This window comes from Miniopterus natalensis, chromosome 17, assembly GCF_054644295.1.
Source record: "Miniopterus natalensis isolate mMinNat1 chromosome 17, mMinNat1.hap1, whole genome shotgun sequence".
Lineage (NCBI taxonomy): Eukaryota > Metazoa > Chordata > Mammalia > Chiroptera > Miniopteridae > Miniopterus > Miniopterus natalensis.
Window position 1 is genome coordinate 15,610,482 of NC_142097.1, and position 24,088 is coordinate 15,634,569.

The window sequence follows — 24,088 nt, forward strand, 5'->3', positions numbered from 1 at the left end:
GAGTGAAGGGGGAGTAGAAGCAACTGCTTAACGGGAAAGGAGAGAAAAACGCTGCGGAACTGGATAGAGATGGCAGTTGTACAACACTGTGAGTTCACTAAAAACACTACTGAGTTGTTCACTTTAACATGGTTAATTTTGTTATATAAATTTCACCTCAATAAAAAATTAAAAATTTACAAAAAGGAACCTTACTTTTCTCTATATTCCTTCGCTAGCCTTCTAAAATGAAATCCTCTTTTAAATTTCTTGAGCAATATTCCAAAACCCATTTCAAGATTTTAAGATGAGAAAACAAAACATGTCATGGAAAGAAACATGTCTACATGATTGAAGGTGAATCTCCCACCATGCTAAGGTCTTGATAACACATGTGTAAATTTGAAAATTATTTTCGCTGGAATGTAACTAGTAATTAAGTTTTCAGATTTAGCCAACATGACATGTGATGCATTCTGAGATTATTTTTAAAAGCTAAAAATGAAAAAAATATTTTCTATCAAATATGGCATAAAATACATAAAATATTTTTTAAAGTTATTGTGCCAAACAGGCTGTAACTTCACAATTCCCGGTTGGGTCTTTGAGAATCACCCATGATTACCAACTGTGGCAGTATTTTTTCCTACTACTGGCAAGCTTTCAAGGCAATTTTTAGAGACTCTCGATTTACTTCTTAAATCTGAATGCTACGACGAACATTCACGTACAAGTTTATGTGTGGACATGGGTTCAGTTCTGTGGGTGCTGACGCTGTGGCCCTGTTCACACAACCCTAGCTGGACGCTGTGGTGACTTTTCATCGTCACCTCTCATCCCCGTCAACTGACCAGCTCCTGCTGAGCTACATGAACACTGCATGAGCATGAGGCCACTGTACTGCATGCAGTTCAATATACACAGCAAGTAACAGATAAGCACACATCACAATTTAAACCTACACAGACGAGCTTATTAAAACGTCAGGGACAAAGAGGACTAAACATCTGGCTCTCCTAGTGTTTACGTTTATAGGTGACAAAAAGAATGTTACCAAACTCCCAGTGCAGAGATAAATATAAAACACTTGTGAGGGATAAATATAAAACACTTGAAGAACTAAGTGTGAGAGAGAGAGAGAGAGAGAGAGAGAGAGAGAGAGAGAGAAGGCGGGGGAGGTGAGAGTGTGAAAGCAGAACCCAAGGCGGATGCAGTACCAGAGGGGAGGGGAGGGGAGGGGAGGGGAGGGGAGGGGAGGGGAGGGGAGGGGAGGGGAGGGGAGGGGAGGGGAGGGGAGGGGAGGGGAGGGGAGGGGAGGGGAGGGGAGGGGAGGGGAGGGGAGGGGAGGGGAGGGGAGGGGAGGGACAAAGCAGCCAGGAAATTGGCTTAAAAAGTAATAAAAGGGAACTTCATTGTTGTCTGCCATAAAAGCAATAACAGGATACCCATTTTAAGACAGCCTAAAACTATAAATAGATAAAATTCCACCAGGATTTTCAAATGCTCTCAACGAGAATTAATTAGTAGAGTATCAAGTTGCTATTACCTCCATGCAGGTTTGCTGATAGTACAAATGGATAGGCCTTCATCCAGCTCATTACAGCAATAGTTTCTGGTTGGGTAGGATCTGCGATCTGAACAAACTGGTCTGGGAAATTTCGGTTCAAGTCAAAGTTGTTGCTGTTGTTTCTGCCGATTACACTTATTGAATCTCCTATATGATAAAGGATTAAAATTTAAGCCATGTTTCACTTACAGTTTGATCAAACACATACTGCTTCAGCTATCTTAACTCAAAGGTAAGTGTGAACAGATCAGGCTTCACTATGATCTATCACACTATAATTAAAATTCACATCTTTTTTATATTATACACTTTAAAAATCTACCTCTTCCAAATCTTTTGAACAGAGATGTAAAACCATTTTCTTTTCATTCCTGCCCTCTGTTCATGCTTTGGGAGAGTGGAATCCAACTATACACATTATATTAAAGTACTGCTCAACTATCAGCAGTCCACATACAATGACGTGATCATGATACTGAGTGGGCATGACTGATCCGACGGGGACTCTACTGTACTGGTATACAGGTGACTAAAACAGCATAAAGAAACAGACGATTTAAAAAGAAGAAAACTGGATCACATTAAAGTGATCACAAAAAGGTAAAGTCAGCCAAGAATATAGTTGGAAGTTTAACCTGATCGGAGAGAAAGGGTTTAATTCAAGTTTATTCCATTTTATGGGAGCCCTATTATTGTTCTTATAACGAGAAAATAACTGCAAGTGAATGAAGAAGACGTGCTGGAGGGCTTACTAGTAGTAAGTAGTTCCACCTTCTGGTAAGGTCTCAAGGGAGGAATGTGAGAGGGATTTGTGAAGCTACAAACGATGAGGTCCTGAGGGAAGGAATCTGAATAATATATATATATAAGAGCTAACCTAGCGATTCATTAGTTGATTCAGTGGGCAGTCAGGGAGAGTAATAAATCACGTGGCTGCGTATTCATACTGTGGTACATATTCTACTCACTGGTGTCACTGCCTGGAAGGAACCACAGCCTGGGAAATGGGAAAGATGGGTTCTCTCTCTCCCAGTGTTCTGCATAAGGTGGCCTGTGTGAGCAAGTTGCTCTCGGGGCCCCAGGAGAGATGGGCTAGCCCAGAGGAGGCAGAAGAATGGAAAGTCGATAACTCAACAGATTTAAAATGTGCATGAGTAGAAATGGGACTCAAAACAGAGTCACCTGCTTCAAAAGATATTTGGTTTGAGTTTTTACTTATGATAAAATTTCCTGATATAATAATTAAACAATAATGAGTGTTAAAGTGAAACAATTTGTAAAAACCTTAATTATTTTTAGTAAATAAGAGAAATTACCAAAGTAGAGAACTCCATTTAAATAAACTTGATCACATTATTGTTGAAGGAACTGGTCTTACAAGAATATAAAAGCTGGAACCAATTATAAGCTATAAGAATAAAATAGGAAGAAATTCAAGGGAAACAACCAATTCAAATTCTCTTACCATATAATAATAATAAAGATGAAGCATTAATAAACAGCTATTCTTTACCTTCCTGGGCCTTTTCGTACCCATCAGGATTCATGGATGGCATAAGGTGAATTCTAGTGCTACGAACCAAATCTGTAACTTCCGGGTCTGTTCCAAAGTTCTTACAAAGGTATTCGATGAGGTTCAATAGCAATTCTCTGCCAACCACTTCATTTCCATGCATGTTTCCAATGTACTTAAATTCTGGTTCACCTGAAAACAAAATAATTACATAGAAGACTTTTTTCTTTCCATTTATCATGAACTCTACTTTTCCCCCAACGTATGCAAAGACACTGAACCAAAAATTTAAGAAAAGATATATTTTGCCCAGTCAGGTGTGGCTCAGCGGTTGAGCATTGACCTAGGATCCAGGAGATTATGGTTTGCTTCCTGGTCAGGGCACATGCCCAGGTTGCAGGCTCGATCCCCAGTCTGGGGCGTGCAGGAGGCAGCCAATCAATGTCTCTCTCATCACTGATGTTTCTACCTCTCTCTCCCCCTTTCCCTTCCTCTCTCTGAAATCAATAAAGATATATAAAAATAAAAATTAAAAATAAAAATAAATAAAAATTGTAGCTGTTAAAAAAAGATATATTTCAATAAAAGCAGCAAGAAAAAAACATGTTATAAAGCAGCTTCCTTACTAATATATATGTCTGAGCAGGCTCAAACCATGTATATAAGCCATATGCTATGAAAATAAAAGTACTATTAGCAGAAAGAATCAGATCTATGCAATATGTTAAATACTGTGCCTAATACATATTAAATGAATTTTATTTTCTGGCAAGATTGGTTACATTTTCTTTGTTTCAGTTATATATACTATATGTGACCTTTCAGACGAAACATACCAATACTGTATTACATAGATCTGAGAGGCACTACTAAAATTATGTATAAGACCACACCAATTACCTGGTTCATGGACACCTGGATTATCAGATATCTCCATTACATAAAGTTCTCTTGACTCTACTGATTTACCCAATGAATAAAGCCGGGTGATGTTAGGATATTCATTGGCAAACCTTCTCAAGAAGATTTCCATATCAGGGAAGTGGTGGTGGCGAAAGTCCTTTGGCTGAATTGGCTGGTGGGAGGACTGTGTTCCAGGAGAAAGATTAAGTAGAGCAACTGTGCTAGCAGTTGCTACAACCTCAGTTGTGTCAGGGGTTGCTGAAGCCGCAGTTGATCGAAGGGTAAAATTCACCTTTGTAGCTGGGCCTTCTTTCACTATTATATTATTAATAGTCAGTGGCATATATCTGAAAAAAATATATATTTGAAAAAGTAGATGGCTTGGAGTTAAATTAAAACACACACTGCTTTAACATTATAAAAGCACAATACTCACAACACTTTTCATACTCTAGCACTTGGTGGTCTATCAAAACTCAACTATATAAACATAAATGTGTAAATTCAAGACTTTGAGAATATTATCTCACAGAAAATCCCCAATTACATCTTTAGAGAACTATTTCTCTTGCCATCATCCCAGGTACCACAGATTAGAACACTACCAAAAGCTCACATTCCAAGGAGAGAATATGATGAGGGATGGAGGTCATTAATCCGCTGTAACCACTAATACAATACTCAAAGAAGGGGCAAATTACCCAGTTCTTTGCAGTACCTTATAAACTGACATTCCAACTATTCCAAATAGGAAAGCTAAAAATTAAATGAAAGGTTATCAACTATATCCTTGGCAAAGTGATCGTACAGGAAGGTTTCCAGGGGAGGTAAGGAGCCACTGCCACTCATTTCATATATTAGAAAACACATGATAAAGACAACTCTCAAAATGCCTTTTCCAGAGCTCTGAGCTTCTTGTACTCTGGCATTCAGTTAGCCTTTGAGCAGTGCTCTCCACAGATCACCATCTTTCCAAGCTTTTAAAACTGTCTTTCTTCCCAATTTTTCAGTTATGCTTCCTATTTAGCTGTACTATTCTACTATATGACAAAAGACTCCACGATAGTATTTTCTCATTATAAAAGGGGAGAAAAATCAGAAAACAAGGAAAAATAAAAGCCAGATACAATAAATAACATTTCCTAGACTATATTTCTGTCTTACATATAAACAAAGATTTGGTATTTAATGATCCTAATTTAAATTCTTACCCAGTTAAAGCTGCTGTAATGTTATAAGTTCCAGGAACAAGTAATCTATGGAAATCACCAAATCTGCCTGTTGTAATATTATGATCAATACCAGCCACTGAGATGGTTGCATTCTCTAAGCCAGATCCCGTTACTGAATCTTTAACAAATCCTGCAACTCCAATGTGGACCTGAAATAACAAGAATCAAAGCAGACTGCTCAGAGACAATCAATTTGGAAGGTAAGAGAGCATAACCTCTTTGTGCTGATATAGAATTCCTAAAAAAAATAAGTTAACTCCTCTATCTCCCTGAAATAGTTTTCAATTCCTCCAAGTTAAAAAAAACTGTAGACAAAAATATTAAATCCTTAAACTTAAATCATATGTGCCTGAAAACTACACTGGTAATATGCTTTTGAAATTTTCTCTGTTCAAAGCCAGACTTCTAATTTTCTCAACAAGGCATAAGTAATCATTTCTGATATATACACTAGTGTATTAGCCTGCCTGATGTTTAAAATTAAACTTATGTTCATGGAGCCTATAGTGATAAAAGCTCTCTAGCAAATATGATCACATGAGCGCAGCAAGCGTGGTCCAGTGGTTGAGCATTGACCGGTGAACCAGGAGATCAAAGTTTGATTCCCGGTCAGGGCACATGCCTGGGTTGCAGGCTCAATCCCCAGTAGGGGGCATGCAGGAGGCAGCCGATCAATGATTCTCTCCCATCACTGATGTTTCTCTCTCTCCCTCTTCCTCTCCCTTCTTCTCTCTGAAATAAAAACATTAAAAAAAAAAAAAATCACATGACATTGCAAGAACCTGGTTAATTATTTCAGTTTGCAAAAGTGTTCTAAGACAAAGGAAACGCTAAGGAGGAAAAGAGCTGGGGGAGAGGGCAAGGAGGCACAACTAAAATATGTTGTAACAGATTGCTAACTTAACAGTTTCTAAAGATAATCTACAACTTTAAATAATAAAAACAGATAAAGGGTATCTAGTTTAGATTGTTGTTCATATACAACTGATTTTCCCCCTTATTTAGCCCATTATTTCCATATCCCTCCCTGCCAAACCTTCCAGTCAGCTGCTTTACCTTTTCAATCAACGTGATCAAAGACTCACGATTGTTCTCCCATTCCTGTAGAAGCTGCGAAGCAGGTGGGTACTTGCAACAAGACAGTTCTAATGTGATCTCAAAACAGCTGGCCCACACATAGTTATAATCCTGCATTCCACCTGTAACATGAAGGGAAAAATACTTTACTCTCAGGAGTCTACTCTCAAAAAGACCAAAGAAACTAAACCTGCCATCTCTGCTCGTACAAATTTTCATGAAATGGTTTGAACTTGGAGAAGGTTCTTGAGTTACAGAGGAGATGAAGGAAGGTTAAAGGCATATACATTGAAAATGAATATGCATAAAGGAAAATATCTGATTGACAGAATAAAGAGTTTTAATAGCATGAACGTATCAGTTAATAACAATAGCAATAATGATAACAGCTCTACATGCCAGGCATGTTCTACAAGCTTGAGGTAGGTATGACCATTTCCCCCATTTTACAAATATGAGGCACAGACAGGTTAAGGTTTTTGACAGAAAGAACATGAAGGGTACATGTGATTGATCTTAAAGTTGTCAAGGATATTCATGCCAAAGCATTATTAAGTGCCTACCATTCTAACTGTCCTACTTTTATCAAGGTGGCAAAAGAAAAAAAAAGGCTGTATATAGGGTGGTGCAGCTATACAAATTAGGGGGGAGGGAGACACAACCCTTTCAAAATATGTTTAATGAAAGAGGGAAGCAAAAAGGGGCATAAGCACCCACAGTCGGCCACCTTCACCACCTCTAATGCCTTTATGAGCCCATACATTCATTATGTAGAAAGCCTATTACTCTATCATTCCTGTCACTTGATTCTTTAAAATAGGCTTTTTTAGGGCAATTTTAGGTTCACAGGAAAACTGAGGCAGAAGGTACAGAGATTTTTCCTAACCCCCCTGCTCCCACACACGCAGAGTCTCCATTACCCCCACCCCCACCAGAAGGTACACCTGTTACAACTGATGAACCTACATCGATACATCACTACCACCCAAAGTCCACTGTTTGTACTAGGGCTCACTCTTGTACATTCTATGGGTTTGGACAAATGTATAATGCCATGTTTCCACCAGTATAGCACCATACAGAGTAGTTTCACTGCCCTAAAAATCCTCTGTGCTCTGCCTATCACCCCTCCCTCCCCCTAACCTTGCCAACCACTGATCTTTTTACTATCTCCATATGGTTTTGCCTTTTCCAGAATGTCATATAGATGGAATCATACAGCATGTAACCTTTTCACATTGGTCTCTTTCATTTGGTAATAAGTACTTAAGGTTCCTCCACGTCTTTTTATGGCTCGATAGCTCATTTCTTTTAGTGCTGAATAATACACCATTGTTTGGGTGTACCACAGTTTGTTTACTCATTCACCTACTGAAGGACATCTTGGTTGTTTCCACGTTTTCGAAATTATGAACAAAGCTGCTATAAACATCTGCATGCAGGTTTTTGTGTGGATATAAGTTTCCAATTCCTTTGGGTGAATACCAAGGAGCTCAACTGCTGGATTGTATGGTAAGAATGTTAGTTTTGTAAGAAACAACCAAACTGTCTTCCAAAGTGTCTGTACCATTTTGCATTTCCTCCAAAGAGTGAGAATTCTGTTGCTCAAATCCTCGCCAGCGTTTGCTTGTTGGCAGTGTCCCAGATTTTGGCTATTTTGACAGGTGTGTAGTGGTAACTCATTGTTTTAATTTGCATTTCCCTAATGACATACAATGTGGAGTGGTGTCCTCTTTTTTTAAATAAGTTATTACCAGGTTACTATTTATTAGTTTGTCTGAAGCTTTAGGTATAGTAAGTACGGAATGCGGAATAAAGAACAGGTAGGCTCTTCCCTTTCCCCCTGCCCACCACCAATTTGCAAAGAATCAAGAGGCTGGCTGAGAACTGAACAACTTTTGGCATTTCTATAGGAACTTTGCAGAAGGCCTTATATATAGCATATTATCAAACCCACCTGCCACCCTTCTTAAAAATCTCTACATTTTAAAAATAGTAAATAAAAACTTAACCATTATATAATTGCCTCATTTTCTGGGAACTAGATTGATATTTCAGCTCCAGAATTTTCTAGTTGTCTTCAAAGTTTCCTCTAGTAGGAAAGAAGGCCTGTCACTTATCCTACATAAGGGTAGGGAGGAATTCTTTTGACCTCCAGGCCAGTTATTTTGAAAACTGAAAACTCCACCAGCGTCCAGATTGCCACAATAGACCCTCAGGGTCCATTCCATCCCAGGCACAGTGTCACGTACATTTCAGAATCCTTTCCTCTGAAGTATTTCCAGAGAGCTTTACAGCTTGAAGTCTTTTCCCTCTCAGGATCTAAACGAATCACTCTTCCTCCATTGTAACAGGCCACCCAGAGCTTCCCATCAGCATCGATACACATTCCATCTGGGATTTGTTCTTCTTTCTCCAGCTTGTTAAACACTTCTGATTGGAGATCTTTCCTGTCTGCAGGTCACAGTCAAAGGCATCCACGGAGTAGGACAGGCTATCAATGCAACAGAAGATTTTGTGGTCCAGGAACCAATCCAACTCATTGGAGATATCCACCTGGTCAAAGCACTTTTACACATGGTGGTCAGTAAAGAGGGAATACAGCTCCAGAACTGCTAGGGCTGTTTCCTCAGGCTTGGTGTCAGCAAAGTATCTCCCAGCAGGACCCACCTTCCTATCAGATTGTTTTTCTTGTCTTTATCTACTGTGGCCAGGACAATGGCTGAATGATCTTCCCAGCTCAAAGCACAGAACTTTGTTCCAATTGTGGTAACGAAGCCTCCCAACTGGCGATCGGCAGAGGGCCACAGAGCTGACTGGGGCATGCAGAGATCACTTGCTGACCTTGCTTGCTGAGAGAATCCCAATGGCAAACTTTTTTACAGGAATATCTATGAAAAGCAGAAAGCTGGACTCTTCCTCCCACACTGGAGACTCCCCATACCAGCAGTTCTCAGGCAGGACACACTCAATCTTAATGGAAGACATTGTCATGGGGAAGATCTTGGTGCCGGTGACCCTCAGAGAGCCAGCTGCTCAGAGCCATCTTCATGTTTATTTGCCATCTGTATATCGTTTTGGTGAGGAGTCTGTTAATGCCTTTGGCCTGTTTTAAAATCTGGTGGTTTTCTTTTTTCTTATTGATTTTAGAGACAGGGTGGGTCGAAGAGGAGAGAGAAAGAGAGCGAGCCCTAGCCAGTGTGACCAAGGGCACGTACCTGGGTTTCCAGTTCCTTCCTCCACACTGATCAGGGTGTGTGTGGGAGGCAACCAACCGATTTGACACATTCATGTTTCTCTCCCTCTCTCTCCCCTCACCCTCCCTTCCACTCTCTCTTAAAAAAAAAAAAAAATCTGTGGAAAAAATATCCTCGGGTGAGGATTAACGAGGGGGGGGGGGAGAGAGGAAAACATCGATTTGTTGTTCCACTTATTGATATTCATTGGTTGTTTCTTGTATGTGCCCTGATTGGGGATAAAACCCGCAACCTTGGTGTACTGGAACGACACTCTAACCAACTGAGGTACCTGGCCAGGGCCTGGTGGGTTTGTTTTTTTTTTATTGTTAGGGGTTTTTTTTGTATATTTTGGATAAGCCCTTTATCAGATGTGATTTTCTTTGTTTGGGGGCTGAATAACATTCCATTTTATGCATATACTGCATTTTTTTCCATTCATATGTCAATACACATTTAGGTTGCTTCTTGGCAATTGTGAATAATGGTACTGTCAACATGGGTGTGCAAATATCTTTTCAAGGTGCTATTTTCAATTCTTCTGTATATATACCCAGATGGGATTGCTGAATCATATGATAATTCTATTTTTAACTTTGTGAGCCAGTTCCATACTGTTTTCCATAGTGGCTGCACTGTTTTTATATTTCCACCAGCCATGCCAAGAATTCCAAATTCTCCACATCCTCACCAACACTTGGTGTGTTTTTTTTGTTCTGTTTTGTTTTTATAGTGGCCATCCTTAGAGGTGATATCTCATTGTGGTTTTGATTTGCAATTCCCTGACGATTAATGATACTAAGCATCTTTTCATATGCTTCTTGTCCATCTGTATATCTTCTTTGAAGAAATGCCTATTCACGTCCTTTGCTCGTGCATTAATTGGATTACTTGTTTTTTGTGGTTGTTGAGTTGTAGTTCTTTATATATTCTGAATATTAACCCCCTATCAGATATATGGTTTGCAAATATTTTCCCTAAGTTGCTTTTACTCTGTTGATTGTTTCCTTTGCTGCACAGAACACTGAAGGTTCTGAGAAGAGGTGTGGTATGATCTGAACTGCCTTTTTAAACAATCATTCTGACTGCTGGGTGGAAAATCACTGGGGGTGCACAAAGGGAAGAAGAAAGATGGATTAGAAGAGTATGGTGACTTAGACTAGGCTGGTGGTAGTGGAGATGAAGTGAACAGATCTGGGTGTTCAAAGGACTTGTTTGTAGGGAATCAAGGATGACTTCTAGGATTTTGGATTGAGAAACTGACAACTCTCAAATTTCTATCTCCAGTCTAGGCCTCTTTCCCAGACTCCAGTCTCGTACATCTAATTGCGTCTTCAATATTCCTACTTGGAAACTGCAAACTCCACATATCCTCATCTTCCCCAAACCTGCCCACCCAGTCCCTCCCATCGTGGTTAACAGCACTTCCACCCTTCTAGTTGCTCAGGCCAGTATACCCAGAACCTAAAGATTTGTGTTTCTCCTGACTCCCACTGCCGCTGCTCTGGTACAAGCCACCGTTTCCTTTCCCCAGTTGGACTCTGCAATCACTCTTAATAGACCTTCCTGTTCCTGCCCTTGCTCTCTATAGTCTCTTCTCAAAGGAGATGCCAGAGTAATTCTGTTGAAATATAAGTCAGATGCTACTCCTCTGTACAGCGACTTCCTATTTCACTCAGACTAAAAGCCAAAGTCTTCACAGTGGCCTAAAGCCCTACGGGATTTGTCCTCCGACACCCCCTCCCCTCTTTAACCTACTGTTCCACTACTGGCTTGGCACCAGCCACATGGCCTCCTTGCTGTTCACCGGATAGACCAGGTACCTCTTAACTTTGGGTCTTTGCTCTGTTTCCTTTGTCTGGAATGCTTTCCCCCCAGATATCCATACTTGACTCCCTCACCTCCAGCTCTTTGCTCTAATTTCAACTTGACAATGAGCCTTACCTTTACCTCCTCATTTAAAGTTGCTAGTTACTTCTTCCCATGACTATCCAAGGCCCATCCCATCAACACTCGGAATTCCTCTCACACTTTTCTACTTTTGTATTTTTTCTATAGTACTTAATAATTTACCTACTATGTTTATTATTTACTGCCTGTTTTTCCTTGCTAGATTTTAAGCAAGGGTGGAGACATTTGTTATGCCCACTATGGATATTCCAAACACTAGAATAGTACCTGGCACATAGTAGTTCTTCAATAAATATTTGTTGGAGGAATGAAAGTAAGTAGTGGAAATACCTGGCCGGATAGCTCAGTTGGTTAGAGAATCATTCTAGAATGCCAAGATTGCAGATTCAATCTCTAGTCAGGGCACATACAAGAAACCAACCAGTGAATGCATAAGTGAAACAACAAATAAGTGTTTCTCTCTCTCTCTTAAATCAATAAATTGGAAAAAAAAAAAAGTAGTGGGAAAAGTAAGTAGAAGGCAGTGGGAAAGTAAGACTTCTGTTTTGAATGTATTAAATTTGAGATGCCCAGTAAGCACCCATGTGGAGATATCAAATAGACTTCCTCTTCCCAGAATATACACATGCAGGTTTATAACCAACACAAGCTCAGTAACCTTTTTTTATTAGAAGCAAAGTACCCATCTTTTGGCTTTCTCTTATATTCTATTATCTTACACTCACTTTGGGTCTCGCAGGAAACTGGTGAGATGCTGAGTTTCATATCCCTACCCAGTCATATTATTCATTAAGTGATGTTAGTCACGTTTAGTCATAGTTGACCTAAAATAATCTTTGCTAACTCTTACTTGTATGTACACATATGGACATATACATGCTATTCATTGTACATATTTATTAATCTTTTCTATTTTATTATGATATTAGTCACAATACAATGGTCACTGTGTATAACACATTATACTAAGATTATAGAGATGTATAAATAAACATACTTTCAGAGTTTAGAGTCTTAGTGAGGAAACAGAACACAGAACACAAAAATAACAATTTCAGAGCAATGTAAGTGTGAACTAATCCAAGTTTTTTGCATATGTAAAACTTAATAGCTATGCTAAATTACAAAAATGGTGAATTCACATTTTAATTATGCCAGAGGCAGTAGACTACTTATAACACTATAATCACCAGGTGTGAGCCCTAGCATTCTTTTCTCTCTCTTAATTGTTTCACTTCAGTAACAATTTAAGAAATAATAGCTAAGAGCAATAAGAAGACTAAGTTTACAGTCATAGTGTTATCTAATCAGCCTTTTAGAGTAACTTAATAGGATTGTAACTAGCCAGCTCCAATCAATGATTCAAACAAACATACTCCCAGGATAGGGGCTAGGGAAGGACAGAAGTTTTTTTAAAAAAAAGACTTAATTCCAAGAGAGGAAACTATATTGAGAGGTCACTAGTCCGAGATCACACACTGCTTTCCAAAGTGGCTGTGTTATTTCACATTCCCATCAGCAATGTACGAATGTTCCAGTTGCTCTGCAACTCCTCCAACAAGATGGTCAAGCAAGTGGTCACCAGCCCTTTCCATTTTAAGTACACTCGTGGGGATGCAGTAATATCTCACTGTGGTTTTAACCTGTATTCCCCTCTCATGCGTTTACTTATCATCTATTTTGGAAGACCCTGGAAACCACAGACCACAAGTGAGATTATAGAGAGGAGGGGGCCCAAGAACGGGATCGGGTGAAGTTTTCTATGAACTCCTGGGCTCAACCCTGAAATGCACGCGTGGGTCAGGCTGAAGAGCACACCAAAAGCACTGAAGTGCAGTACAGGCCACTGCCCCTACCCCAGGCTGGCCTGGGTGGTACATACACAGGACAGGCCTGAACAGGCAGCACAAAGGCTTTGAAACCTGAGCTGATGTGAGAACTGCAGCCCACAGAAGGTGAGTCAAAACTCGCAAAACCTAACTGGGCCATTCACTGCTAGGACGCACTAACAGAAACATTACTAGTTTCTATAATACTTAAACAACGCTCAGCTCTCACAAGACTCAAAATGTCCAGGGTATAATCCAAAATTATTTGACATTCAAAGAACCATGAAAATGTCAACAACTTGCAAGGAAAAAATAATCAATAGATGATAACCCCAAGATGACACAGATGTTGGAATTATCAGACTAACCTTTAAAGCAATTATGATAGCCATGCTCTAAGGAAGATTAAACATTCTTGAAATGAAAAAAAGAAACAGAAGACCTAAAAAACAACAAAATGGAAATTTCATTGTTTATTTTATTTCTCCCCCTTTCACCATTTATCCTGCTTATACCCTCTTCCACCTCCACGTCCCTCACCCCCCACAATCACAACTACAATAACCAAAATTTTAAAATTTACTGGATGAGTTCAACAGAGGAGTGGAAATGACAAGGGGAAAGAGTGAGTTCACTTGAAGATAGGTAAGTAGAAATTACCCACTCTGCACATCAGAGAAAGAGAAAATCTTTTTAAAAAACAGTGTTTTAGGGGTAACAACAAAAAGTGTAACATTCTTGTCATTAGTCTTAGAAAGAGAGAAAAATGTGCCATGGTGAAAAATATATTGGAAGAAATATGGCTAAAAACTCCCCAAATTTGGCAAAAGACAAAGACTTACATTTCAAGCAGCTCAGCAAATCCCAACCAGGATAAACTCAAAGAAATTCATGCCTAGATACTTCACAATCAAACTGCTGAAAACTAAAGATAAAGGGGGGAAAATCTTAAAAGTAGAGAAAATGCTATGTTTATAAAGGGAATAACAATGAAAATGACAGTGAATTCCTCATCAGAGGCCAGAAGGCACATGTTTTTTTAAAAAGAAAAAAGTAGAAAAAGAATCAGAATTGTCAACCCAGAACACAGAGTTTTATATTCAGTGAAACTATCTTTCAGGGAACGCAGGCAAAAAGACATTCTCAGTGAAGGAAAACCACAAGCATCTGCCACAAGCAGACCTGTTTTAAAGAAATGCTAAAGAACGTACTTCAGGCAGAAGAGAATGATGCCAGAGAAAAACTTGGAACTGCAACAACAACAACAAAAAAGGTAGCCCCAGCCAGGTGGCTCCGTTGACTGGAGCACTGTCCTGTACACAAAAAGGTTGTGGGTATGATTCCCTGTCAGGGCACATACCTAGCGTGAGGGTTCGATCCCCAGCAGGGGCCCATACAGAAGGCAACCAATCGATGTTTCTCTCTCTCTCAAATCAATAAACATGTCCTCGGGTGAGGATTAAAAAAAAAAAAGAAATGGTAAATATATAGTAAACTATTTGTCTCATCTAAAATTCTTTAAAATATGTATGACAGTGAAGGCAAAAACCGTAACACTGTCTGCTGGGGTTTTCTATGTATATACATATAACACATATGACAACTACAACATAAAGGGGAGAGGTAAAGGGTGGAGGTAAGATTTCTACATTTACCTTGAAGTGGTAAAACATTAATTCTAGGTAGAACTGCAAAAATTTAAGTATGTAATTCTAGAGCAACCACCAAAACAAACTCTACAAAGAGATACAGTATAATAAAAACACTATAGGAAGAAAAAGAAGTACTAAACATTCAAGCAATCCAACGGAGGCAGGGAAATAGAAAGAAATGAAATAAAAAAAACTGAGTGACAAATAGAAAAATAATAAAAAGGTAGATCTAAATCCAAACATATCAATAATTATATCCAATGTAAATGGTGCAAACATTTACACCAACTAGAAGACAGAAACTGTCAAACAGAATTAAAAAACAAGACCCTTGCTATCTACAAGAAACTCACCTTAAATATAAAGGTATAGACAAGTAAAAAGTAAAGGAATGAAAAAAAAAACACCATGCAAACACAAATCAAAAGAAAGGTGTGGGTATATTGCTATCAGACAAAGTAGACTTCAGGAGCAAGAAAAAGTGGCAGGGATAAAGAGGAAATTTACCCAGTGATAAAAGGCCAACTCACCAAGATGACATAACAATCTTAAATGGAACTCCAACAGAACAGAACAAACAGTTCTAACAACAGACCTTCAAAGTACATTAAATAAAAAACTGATAGTTCTAAAAGAAAAAATGGACAAATCCACAATTATGATTGCAGACTTCACACTCCTCTCTCAGGAATCAACAAAACAAGCAGACTGAGAAACAGAAAAGAATAAAGAATTTAAAAATGCCACATTTTTGGTCTTTAAATTCAACTTCATTTTGACCAAGTCTGAACTGCACATGGTTTTTCTATTCTGAGAAACTTATCTTATGGAAATCTACTTCCTTCACCACTCCCACTCCTTCACCACTCCCACTGAACATATATTTGCTAATGATATGATTCTACCAAGTTAAACTAAATTACACAGTCCTGCATCTGTTTTCAGTTTTATCTAAGTCAACACTCACACACAGTTCTCTGAACTGAATTTTCCATTTTTATTAAAAAAAAAAAAAAAAAAGTACTTTCCAATTCTCTACTACCTGAGTTAAATAGAAAATAGGGGAAAAAGCACATCTGATTTTGGACATCAGATCTGATGGTGTAGGAGCCAAATCCTAAAATGCTGTTTAGCATTTGGTTCTCAATCTTTCATGCAAGTCTTAAGACCACATTACCAAATACACAACTACACTCCTCCTGTAGGTCAGACTTTATATTAGGCTCTATTTCAATTTACTAAGCAAACTCATGACTCAAACAGAAGCAAATCTTCTGAGTGTTGCTTTAACCTGTTTTCCTTTTAAATTAGGTGGCACTCTGAGTAAGACAGAAACAGGAAGAAGGAGATCCAATCAGCTCCTTAATGTATAAGATCAGGTGAGACCAAATGCACTTTATTAATGCACATTTATCAATAATATTCTTAAAAAATGAACAGGTTGAGAATACCTGAACTACCGGCATTCTTTTAAAACAATAGTTTTATTGATTTATTGCCGTTTAGAGAGAGGAAGGGAGAGGGAGAGAGAGAAACACTGATGTGAGAACGAAACATCGATTGGCTGCCTCAGGCACGTGCTCCACTGGGGATTGAGCCCACAACCCAGGCACATGCCCTGGCTGGGAATCAAACGGGCAACCTTTTGGGGCACAGGACAATGCCCAATCAAGTGAGCCATGCCAGCCAGGACTGAACTATCAGGATTCTCTTTTATTTTTTAGATCACATTCTTTAAAGAAAATACCCCAGTATAAAATGCCAGTACATTCACTTTGGAGGTGAAAAGGCACCCATGTGTGTATGTGTATGTGTAAGTGTGCGTGTGTGTATATTACATATATATACAGTCTCAGATAGACAGACAGTCATGTGCTGCTTAATGATGGGTATACATCCTGAGAGATGTGTTGTTAGGTGATTTTATTGTGCAGACATCATAGGGTGCACTTACACAAACCCAAATGGTCTAGCCTACTACACAACTAGGCTATGTAGTACAGCCTATTGCTCCTACGCTACAAACCTGTACAGAATGTTACTATACAAAACAGCACGAGATTAAATCAAGCACAGAAAAATGATGCAATCGAGAAACTTAGTAAGCACCTGATGCATGAGGCTGCCTCCAGTGTAACAGGGTATGCTGTTTTACAGCAAACCTGTTATAAGTAGGAAGAGTACACTCTAAAATAATGATAAAAAGTACCGTGGAACCTCAGTTGCTCAAATCTAATTCGTTCCAGGAGGCTGTTCGAGAAGCGATTTGTTAGAAAATTGAATCATTTTTTCCCATTAGAAATAATGTAAATTGAATTAATCCATTCCAGACCCCCAAATGATTCCGTTTTAACCTTTCTTACATACAATACATGTCTAATGTACTGTTTAACAAAAAGGACATGAAATGTACAGTAAAAAATGAAAATTTACATACATATTAGAACTTATCTTTAATGTTGAGGGCTATTGATGACTACGGAGAGGAGGGGTAGGGGGATGGAGGGATGCTGTTGTTTGGAAGGGGAGTCCCCTTCCATAAAAACATCAAGTAGTTCTTCTCCTGGGGTTCTTTCTCTCTTTTGTCTCTGCTCCACTAGAACTTGCTTCAGGCTCACTGGGTCTCTCTCACTAAAAACCTATCCAATGTTGTGTTGTTTTTTTAAATTTATCTTTACTGTTGAAAGTATTACAGATATCCCCCTTTTTTTCACCCATTGACCCCCCTCAACCCTGCAGCCCCTCCCCCCCTCCCCAGGTCTTTACCACACTATTGTCTGTGTCCATGGGTTATGCATATGTGCAAATAAATTCTTTGGTTAATCTCTCCCCACCCACTCCCCTGCCCCCACCTTCCCACTGAGATTTGTCAGTCTGTTCCATACTTCTATGTCTCTGGATCTATTTTGTTTATTAGATTCCACATATGAGTGAGACCATGTAAAACTGAATCAGGAAGAATCAGAAAACCTGAATAGGCTAATAACAAGTGATGAAATCGAAGCAGTAATTAAAAAAACTCGCAGCAAACAAAAGCTCTGGTCCAGATGGCCTCACAGGGGAGCTTTCTAATTCTTTAAGTTGTAGGGTTAGTTTACTAAAAATTTTTCTTGCTCTTTGAGGTAGGCCTGCAGTGCTATGAACTTCCCTCTTAGGACTGCTTTCACTTTGTCCCATAAATTTTAGGTGGCTGTGTGTTCATTTTCATTTGTTTCCAGGAAGTTTTTGATTTCTCTCTTGATCTTACTGGTAACCCATTTATTGTTTAATAACATGCTATTTACCCTCCATGCATTTTAATGTTTTTGAGTGTTTTAACTGTAGTTGATTTCTAATTTCATGCCATTGTGATCTGAGATGCTTGCTATTTCAATCTTCTTGAATTTGTAGAGACTTGTTTTGTGCCCAAACATGTGGTCTTATCTTTGAGCATGATCCACGTGCACTTGAGAGGAATGTATATTCTGCAGCTTTGGGGTGAAATGTTCTGTAAATATCAATTAAATCCATCTGATCTAGTGTGCCATTTAGAGTCACTGTTTCTGTGTTGACTTTTTGTCTGGAAGATCTATCCAGTGAAGTCAGTGGGGTGATAAAGTCCATGACTGTGACTGTATTGCTGTTGGTTTCTCCCTTAAAAGTCCTTAAGGTTATTATTGATAGGTCCTTATTTATTGCCATTTTAATTCTTTATGCCTATGTTTCTCTATTTCTTCTTCGTATTACATCAGTCCCTTTAACATTTCTTGCAATGCTGGTTTGGTGGTGATAAACTCCTTTAGCCTTTCTGTGTCTGGGAAGCTTTTTATTTCACCATCTATTTTGAATGATAGCCTTGCTGGATACAGTAGTCTTGGTTTCAGATCCTTGTTTTGCATTACCTTGAATACTTCATGCCATTCCCTTCTGGCCAGTAGAGTTTCTGATGAGAAGTCAGCTGACAACCTTACGGGGGCTCCTTTGTAGGTAACAGATTGCTTTTCTCTTACTGCCCTTAATATTCTGTCTTAAATTTTTGGCATTTTAATTATGATGTGTCTGCACATCAGCCTCTTTGGGTTCTTCTTGCTTGGGACTCTGTTCCTCCTGAACTTGTGTGATTTTTTTCCTTGGCCAGGTTAGGGAAGTTTTCTGCCATTATTTCTTCAAGCAGATTCTTTAACTCTTGCTTGCTTTTGACATCTTCTGGTACTCCTATGATGTGAATGTTGTTACGTTTCATGTTGTCCCACAACTCCCTTAGACTGTCCTCCGGTTTTTAAATTGATTTTTCTTTTTGGTTCTCTGAGTGATTTTTTTCTCCCTTGTCTTCTAATTCACTGATCTGATCCTCAGCTTCCTCTAATCAGCTGTTTATTCCTTCCAATGTATTCTTTATTTCTGCTATGTCATTCTTAATTTCCTTCATAGTTTCCATATCTTTTTTTCATGCTGTTGAGCATCCTTACAATCAGTATTCTGAACTCTATATCTGGTAGATTGCTTATCTCCATTTCATTTATCTCTTTTTCTGGAGACTTCTCTTGCTCTTTCATTTAGGGTTTTTTTGTCTCCCCATTCTGGCTGCCTGTTTGGGTTTCCTTCTATGTATCAGGTAGATCTGCTAGGACACTCAGTCTTTTTGGAGGGTCTCTGATGCAGGCTAATGTCAGACACAGTTTGTGACTGGCCCTGAGTACCCTGTTTGGAGCTATCAACAACACTGGGCTTGAGGTCTCCTCTGCTGGGGCTGGGTGCAGTTGGACAGGACCAAGATGCCCACCAAGTCTGCTTTTCAAAGGCCCAGGTCCAGAAGCAGATCAGGCAAAGACTCAAAGCACTCTGAGGTCTGCCTCTGGCTGTAGGCTGATTAATCTGATTCTCTTAATGAGCCTCAGGCTATAGAAACTCCACAGGGTGGGGCTACTGTTATGAGTCTCAACTGTAGAAACTCCTCTGGGTAGGGCAAGAGGTTTTCCAGCAGGGTGGGGCAACTGCTCCCCTCCCCCAGGCAAAAGCTGCTTGGAAAGTAAATGTCTGTCTGGGAAAGACGTCCTCTGCAGTATGGGGAAATGACTCAGCACAGAAATCCAGGGGGTGCCTTATGATCTCTATCTCCAGAGCCCACAACCCTAGATTCTCCTCACACAGCTCCAGTCCACTCTTCCCTCCCTCTGCTAGAGCCCAAGGTGAGTGGCTGCACACAAAACTTTTTGCATTGTCCCTTTAAGAGGGTGCCTGCATTTCCAGCTGTATCTTCCTGGCAAACAGAAACCCTGCTGCTTTTCACAGCCAGATGTTATGTGGGCACCTTTCTCAGATCTGGTACTCTTGGTTGGGAAGCCCATCCTGGGGAACCCCCCACAGCTGAGATATTGCTCGGGAACTTCAGCTGCTGCCTGTGGGAGCCCAGCCAGCCCTCTGGCACCTTCACACTTCCTACCAGTCTCTATGTGGTCTTCACTTTTCCTCCTTGGTTATGAGCGTGCTCTCCAGCTCATCTTCAGTTGCAGTTGATTATTTAGGATGGTTTTTCTATATTTTAGGTGTAATTCCAGTTTGGTCCCTGGACAGTGTCAGTGTAGCTCCCACTCAGTCCGATGCCATCTTTAATGTCCAATGATGTTTGTTTTTGCCTGCATTTTAACATTCGCCTGAAGTGAAACACTGCATTGTCATTGAACAAGTTTATCACATGGTTTGCTACTTCTTTGTAAGGCAGACATTTCTCAATAAATATGCACAGTACAATTTCCTGAGATGTTAACAACTCAAGGTTTAGCAGTAAATTGACTGATACTTGGGCATTCTCTACTTTGTCACCTGAGAGACACGTGACTGATCATACAGGTATCAGCATGAAAGGGTAGTTGGGTTAAGAACCAAAGTTGTTTGACAACTGTGAACTTTCTGTGAACCACTTGGTCGAGAACCAAAATGTTCGAGATGGGAGATGTTCAAGAACCAAGGTTTGACTGTATAGGACAGTAAATAAATAAGCCAGTAACAAAGTTGCTTACTATCCTTATAAAGCATTATGTATTATACATAGTTGTATGTGCTCTACTTTTATACAGCTGGCAGCACAGTAGGTTCGTTTATACCAGCATCACCACAAACAAAGGAGTAATGAACTACGATGTTACAACGGCGACAACATCGCTATTTTAGCTCCATCAGAATCTTATGGGAACACCATCACATATGTGGCCTGTCATTGTCCTAAACATAATTATACAGCACATAACTCTGTGTGTGTGTTTGTGTGTGTGTATAAATTTCTGGCTCCAGGAAACAATATCAATTCAATTTTCGAAATCACATATACTGCCATCTGCTTCCCACATCCCTCATAACTCCTAAATCTCTTTATCACCTTGAACTCCCCCTCAAGCTCCAGAGCCTATTTCCCAACTGCCCATTGGGTACTTGTAACTATTATATCAAGTACCACCTCCAATTTTCACTCCTTTCCCAGCTAAAGGGAACACACGCACACACACACACGCACACACACACACATTCTTCCAATTACTTTTTCCCCAATCCATTATCATTTTTACTTATCTAATTCCAAAACTTCAAAGTTTTATTTTTGGGCCCTTCTTTTCCTTGACACTTTTCTACCATATAACTGATGGTCAATCCTTAATTTTTCTTACACAATTTTTTATATACTATCTCATATTCCCTTTTCATTCCCACAGCATCCCTCTAGATCAGCAATTTTCAACCAGTGTGCTGCAGGAGACACACTGGTGCGCCACAAGAATTTTTAAAACATGCAATATCTATTTAGTCAAGGGCACTGATCTCTTTTCCCTTAGACTGTCAAATTTAAAAAAATGACAACAGCCAACCCAACAGTAGCCATTCAGTGTGAATGAATCAAAATCAGACTGGCCCTGGCCGGTTTGGATCAGCAGTTGGAGCATCGGCCTGCAGACTGAAGGGTCCCGGGTTCAATTCAGGCCAAGGGCATGTGCCTCGGTTGCAGGCTCAATCCCCAGCCATGGTCGGGGCTAGTGCAGGAGGCAACCATTGATGTCTCTCTCACATCGATGTTTCTCTCTCTTTCTTTCTTTCTTTCTCCTTTCCATTCTCTCTAAAAAGCAATGGAAAAAATATCGAGTGAGGATAAAAAAAAAAAAAAAAAAAATTATACTTATTTTTTGTCAGATCAGCAAAAAATATATTTTTTGGGGTGCCACGGAATTTTAGTAACTAGTTTATGTGTGCCATGAGATGAAAAAAGTTGAAAATTGCTGCTCTAGATAAAGCTCTAATCTCCAAAAAAGGCCTCACATCAAATGATGTAAAATCTCCCTAGTCTTTCTCCCTCTAGGACTTCTTCCCTGCCATTACATTTTATATAAAGACAACACCAAAATGAAAAGCCCTACACTGTCCTTATTATCAAAGAATTCACACTCCAGCAGAAGACACAAAAAACTATTAACAATGTAATTGGATAAGCATTATACTGATGGTAAAAACAAAAAGCTCTCTGAAAGCAAGAGAGTAACAGTTACTACAGGGGAGCTTTCAGAGGTTACAGCTGAACTGCAGAAGAGCATTCCAGAATGAGAACAGACCAATGTGTGAAGGTTCACATTTTGGGTAAGGACAAAAGTTCAGTGACAGGAAAGAAGTAGGAGAGAAGACTGGAAATGCATGCTTGGGTCAGACTGTGAGACCTTTAGTGTCATGCTAGAGAGGTTTAGATTTGATCCTATTGAAATGTGAGAAAAGCAAATATATAAAAAGGCTTTAAGTTTTTGCATGTTCGCTATTTTGTTGCTTTTTAAAAATGTTTTTATTGATTTTAGAGAGAGAGGAAGTGAGAGGGAAAGAGAGCTGGAAACACTGATGAGAGAGAAACATCAACATCAATCAGCTGCTTCCTGCAAGCCCCTTACTGGGGATCGAGCCCACAACCCAGACATGTGCCCTGACTGGGAACTGAACTGGTGATCTCTTGGTGAATGGGTGGACGCTCAACTACTAAGCTACACTGGCCGGGCGCTACTTTGTTTTTAATTTGTAATTTTAAACAAAGTAACACAAACACCAATAGAACCAGACACATATTTAACTTGTCTAAGATCTCCATCTCTCTCTCTCTCTCTCTCTCTCTCTCTCTCACACACACACACACACACACACACACGCGCGCGCACAGTTACTCAATGGCAGAGCTGGGACTCAAACCCAAGGCAGCAGGATTCCAAAGCTCTCCTCTTAGCCACTATACTACACTGCCTTCCAGAGTCGTCCTATCTTCAGGAAAATAAAGTGGGATTACTTGTCCTTTTAAAAATTTTCTAAGTTTGAACAAGGCAATTCTTAAATGTTGACTTAAACTACAATTCAGTTTCATTAAATTTACTTTGGAATGAACATACTAAACCATCAGATGATTTTTATATTTTCCATGAAGGAAAAATAATAATAAAGAGTGGCAGACAAAAGGCATATAAATCAGTACACTGTGGTTTTAAGGAAGGTCTGTTCCCTGAATAAGTTCAGCTTAGGCTCCCGCAATAACAAGCTTTAGCAAAGGAACACAACTACTTACAGGCCTTATTAGGATAATCACTCCCTAAATGGATCCTGTAGGTTTGGGAGACATGTTGAGAGAAGCAAGGCTGACTCAGAGAGGCAGCTAGATATGCTGAGTCAACACTGGCGATGAAGGTGAGGAAAGTGGGACCAGATCACCTCGAATCCACACTACTAACATACTGTCTGATTCTTGAGAGCAGGAAATGTTTCTGTTTTGCTCCCACTGGATTCCCATCACCTAATAAAGTGTATGGGACATGGAGGTAAAGCACTCAGTAAATAGTTGCTAAGTGAATATTGCACAGATTATTCACAAAATGTTTCTTCTCTCCGCCCTTGATTTCCTATAATGCACAAGGGTTGGACTAGATCAATATATTCACTTTCAGCTCTAAAAGTCATACTTCTTTGAGCTAGAATTTCCAAATACATTATATAAAGCATCAGTAAAATTACTCTTCGACATCCAGGTCTGAATACATGCCTAGTCACGAGGTTTCATACATCTTACAACATCTTACTTCTGCAATCCCACATAGATAAATAACAAATTCGCCCTGTTGAAAATACTTAACTGGCTTGATACTGCTGAGGTGGGAAGAGATAAAAGCTAGCTATTGTAGAAATAATATAACATAAAATATA

The 24,088-nt window shown here is 39.4% G+C and overlaps 1 protein-coding gene and 1 pseudogene across 1 annotated transcript in view; both read right to left on the reverse strand.

The window, feature by feature from the left end:
* The window catches only part of CPD (carboxypeptidase D), a 57,909-nt gene that overhangs the window by 24,226 nt on the left and 9,595 nt on the right, over positions 1-24,088 (reverse strand). Inside the window, exons 3-7 of the mRNA XM_016201973.2 lie at positions 6,251-6,393; positions 5,174-5,343; positions 3,960-4,309; positions 3,060-3,251; positions 1,526-1,693 (exon numbers count right to left, since the gene is read on the reverse strand). Of these exons, the coding sequence (XP_016057459.2) occupies positions 1,526-1,693; positions 3,060-3,251; positions 3,960-4,309; positions 5,174-5,343; positions 6,251-6,393 (1,023 nt within the window). The remainder of the gene's footprint in view (positions 1-1,525; positions 1,694-3,059; positions 3,252-3,959; positions 4,310-5,173; positions 5,344-6,250; positions 6,394-24,088) is intronic.
* LOC107528808 (regucalcin pseudogene) lies at positions 8,314-9,459 on the reverse strand (annotated as a pseudogene).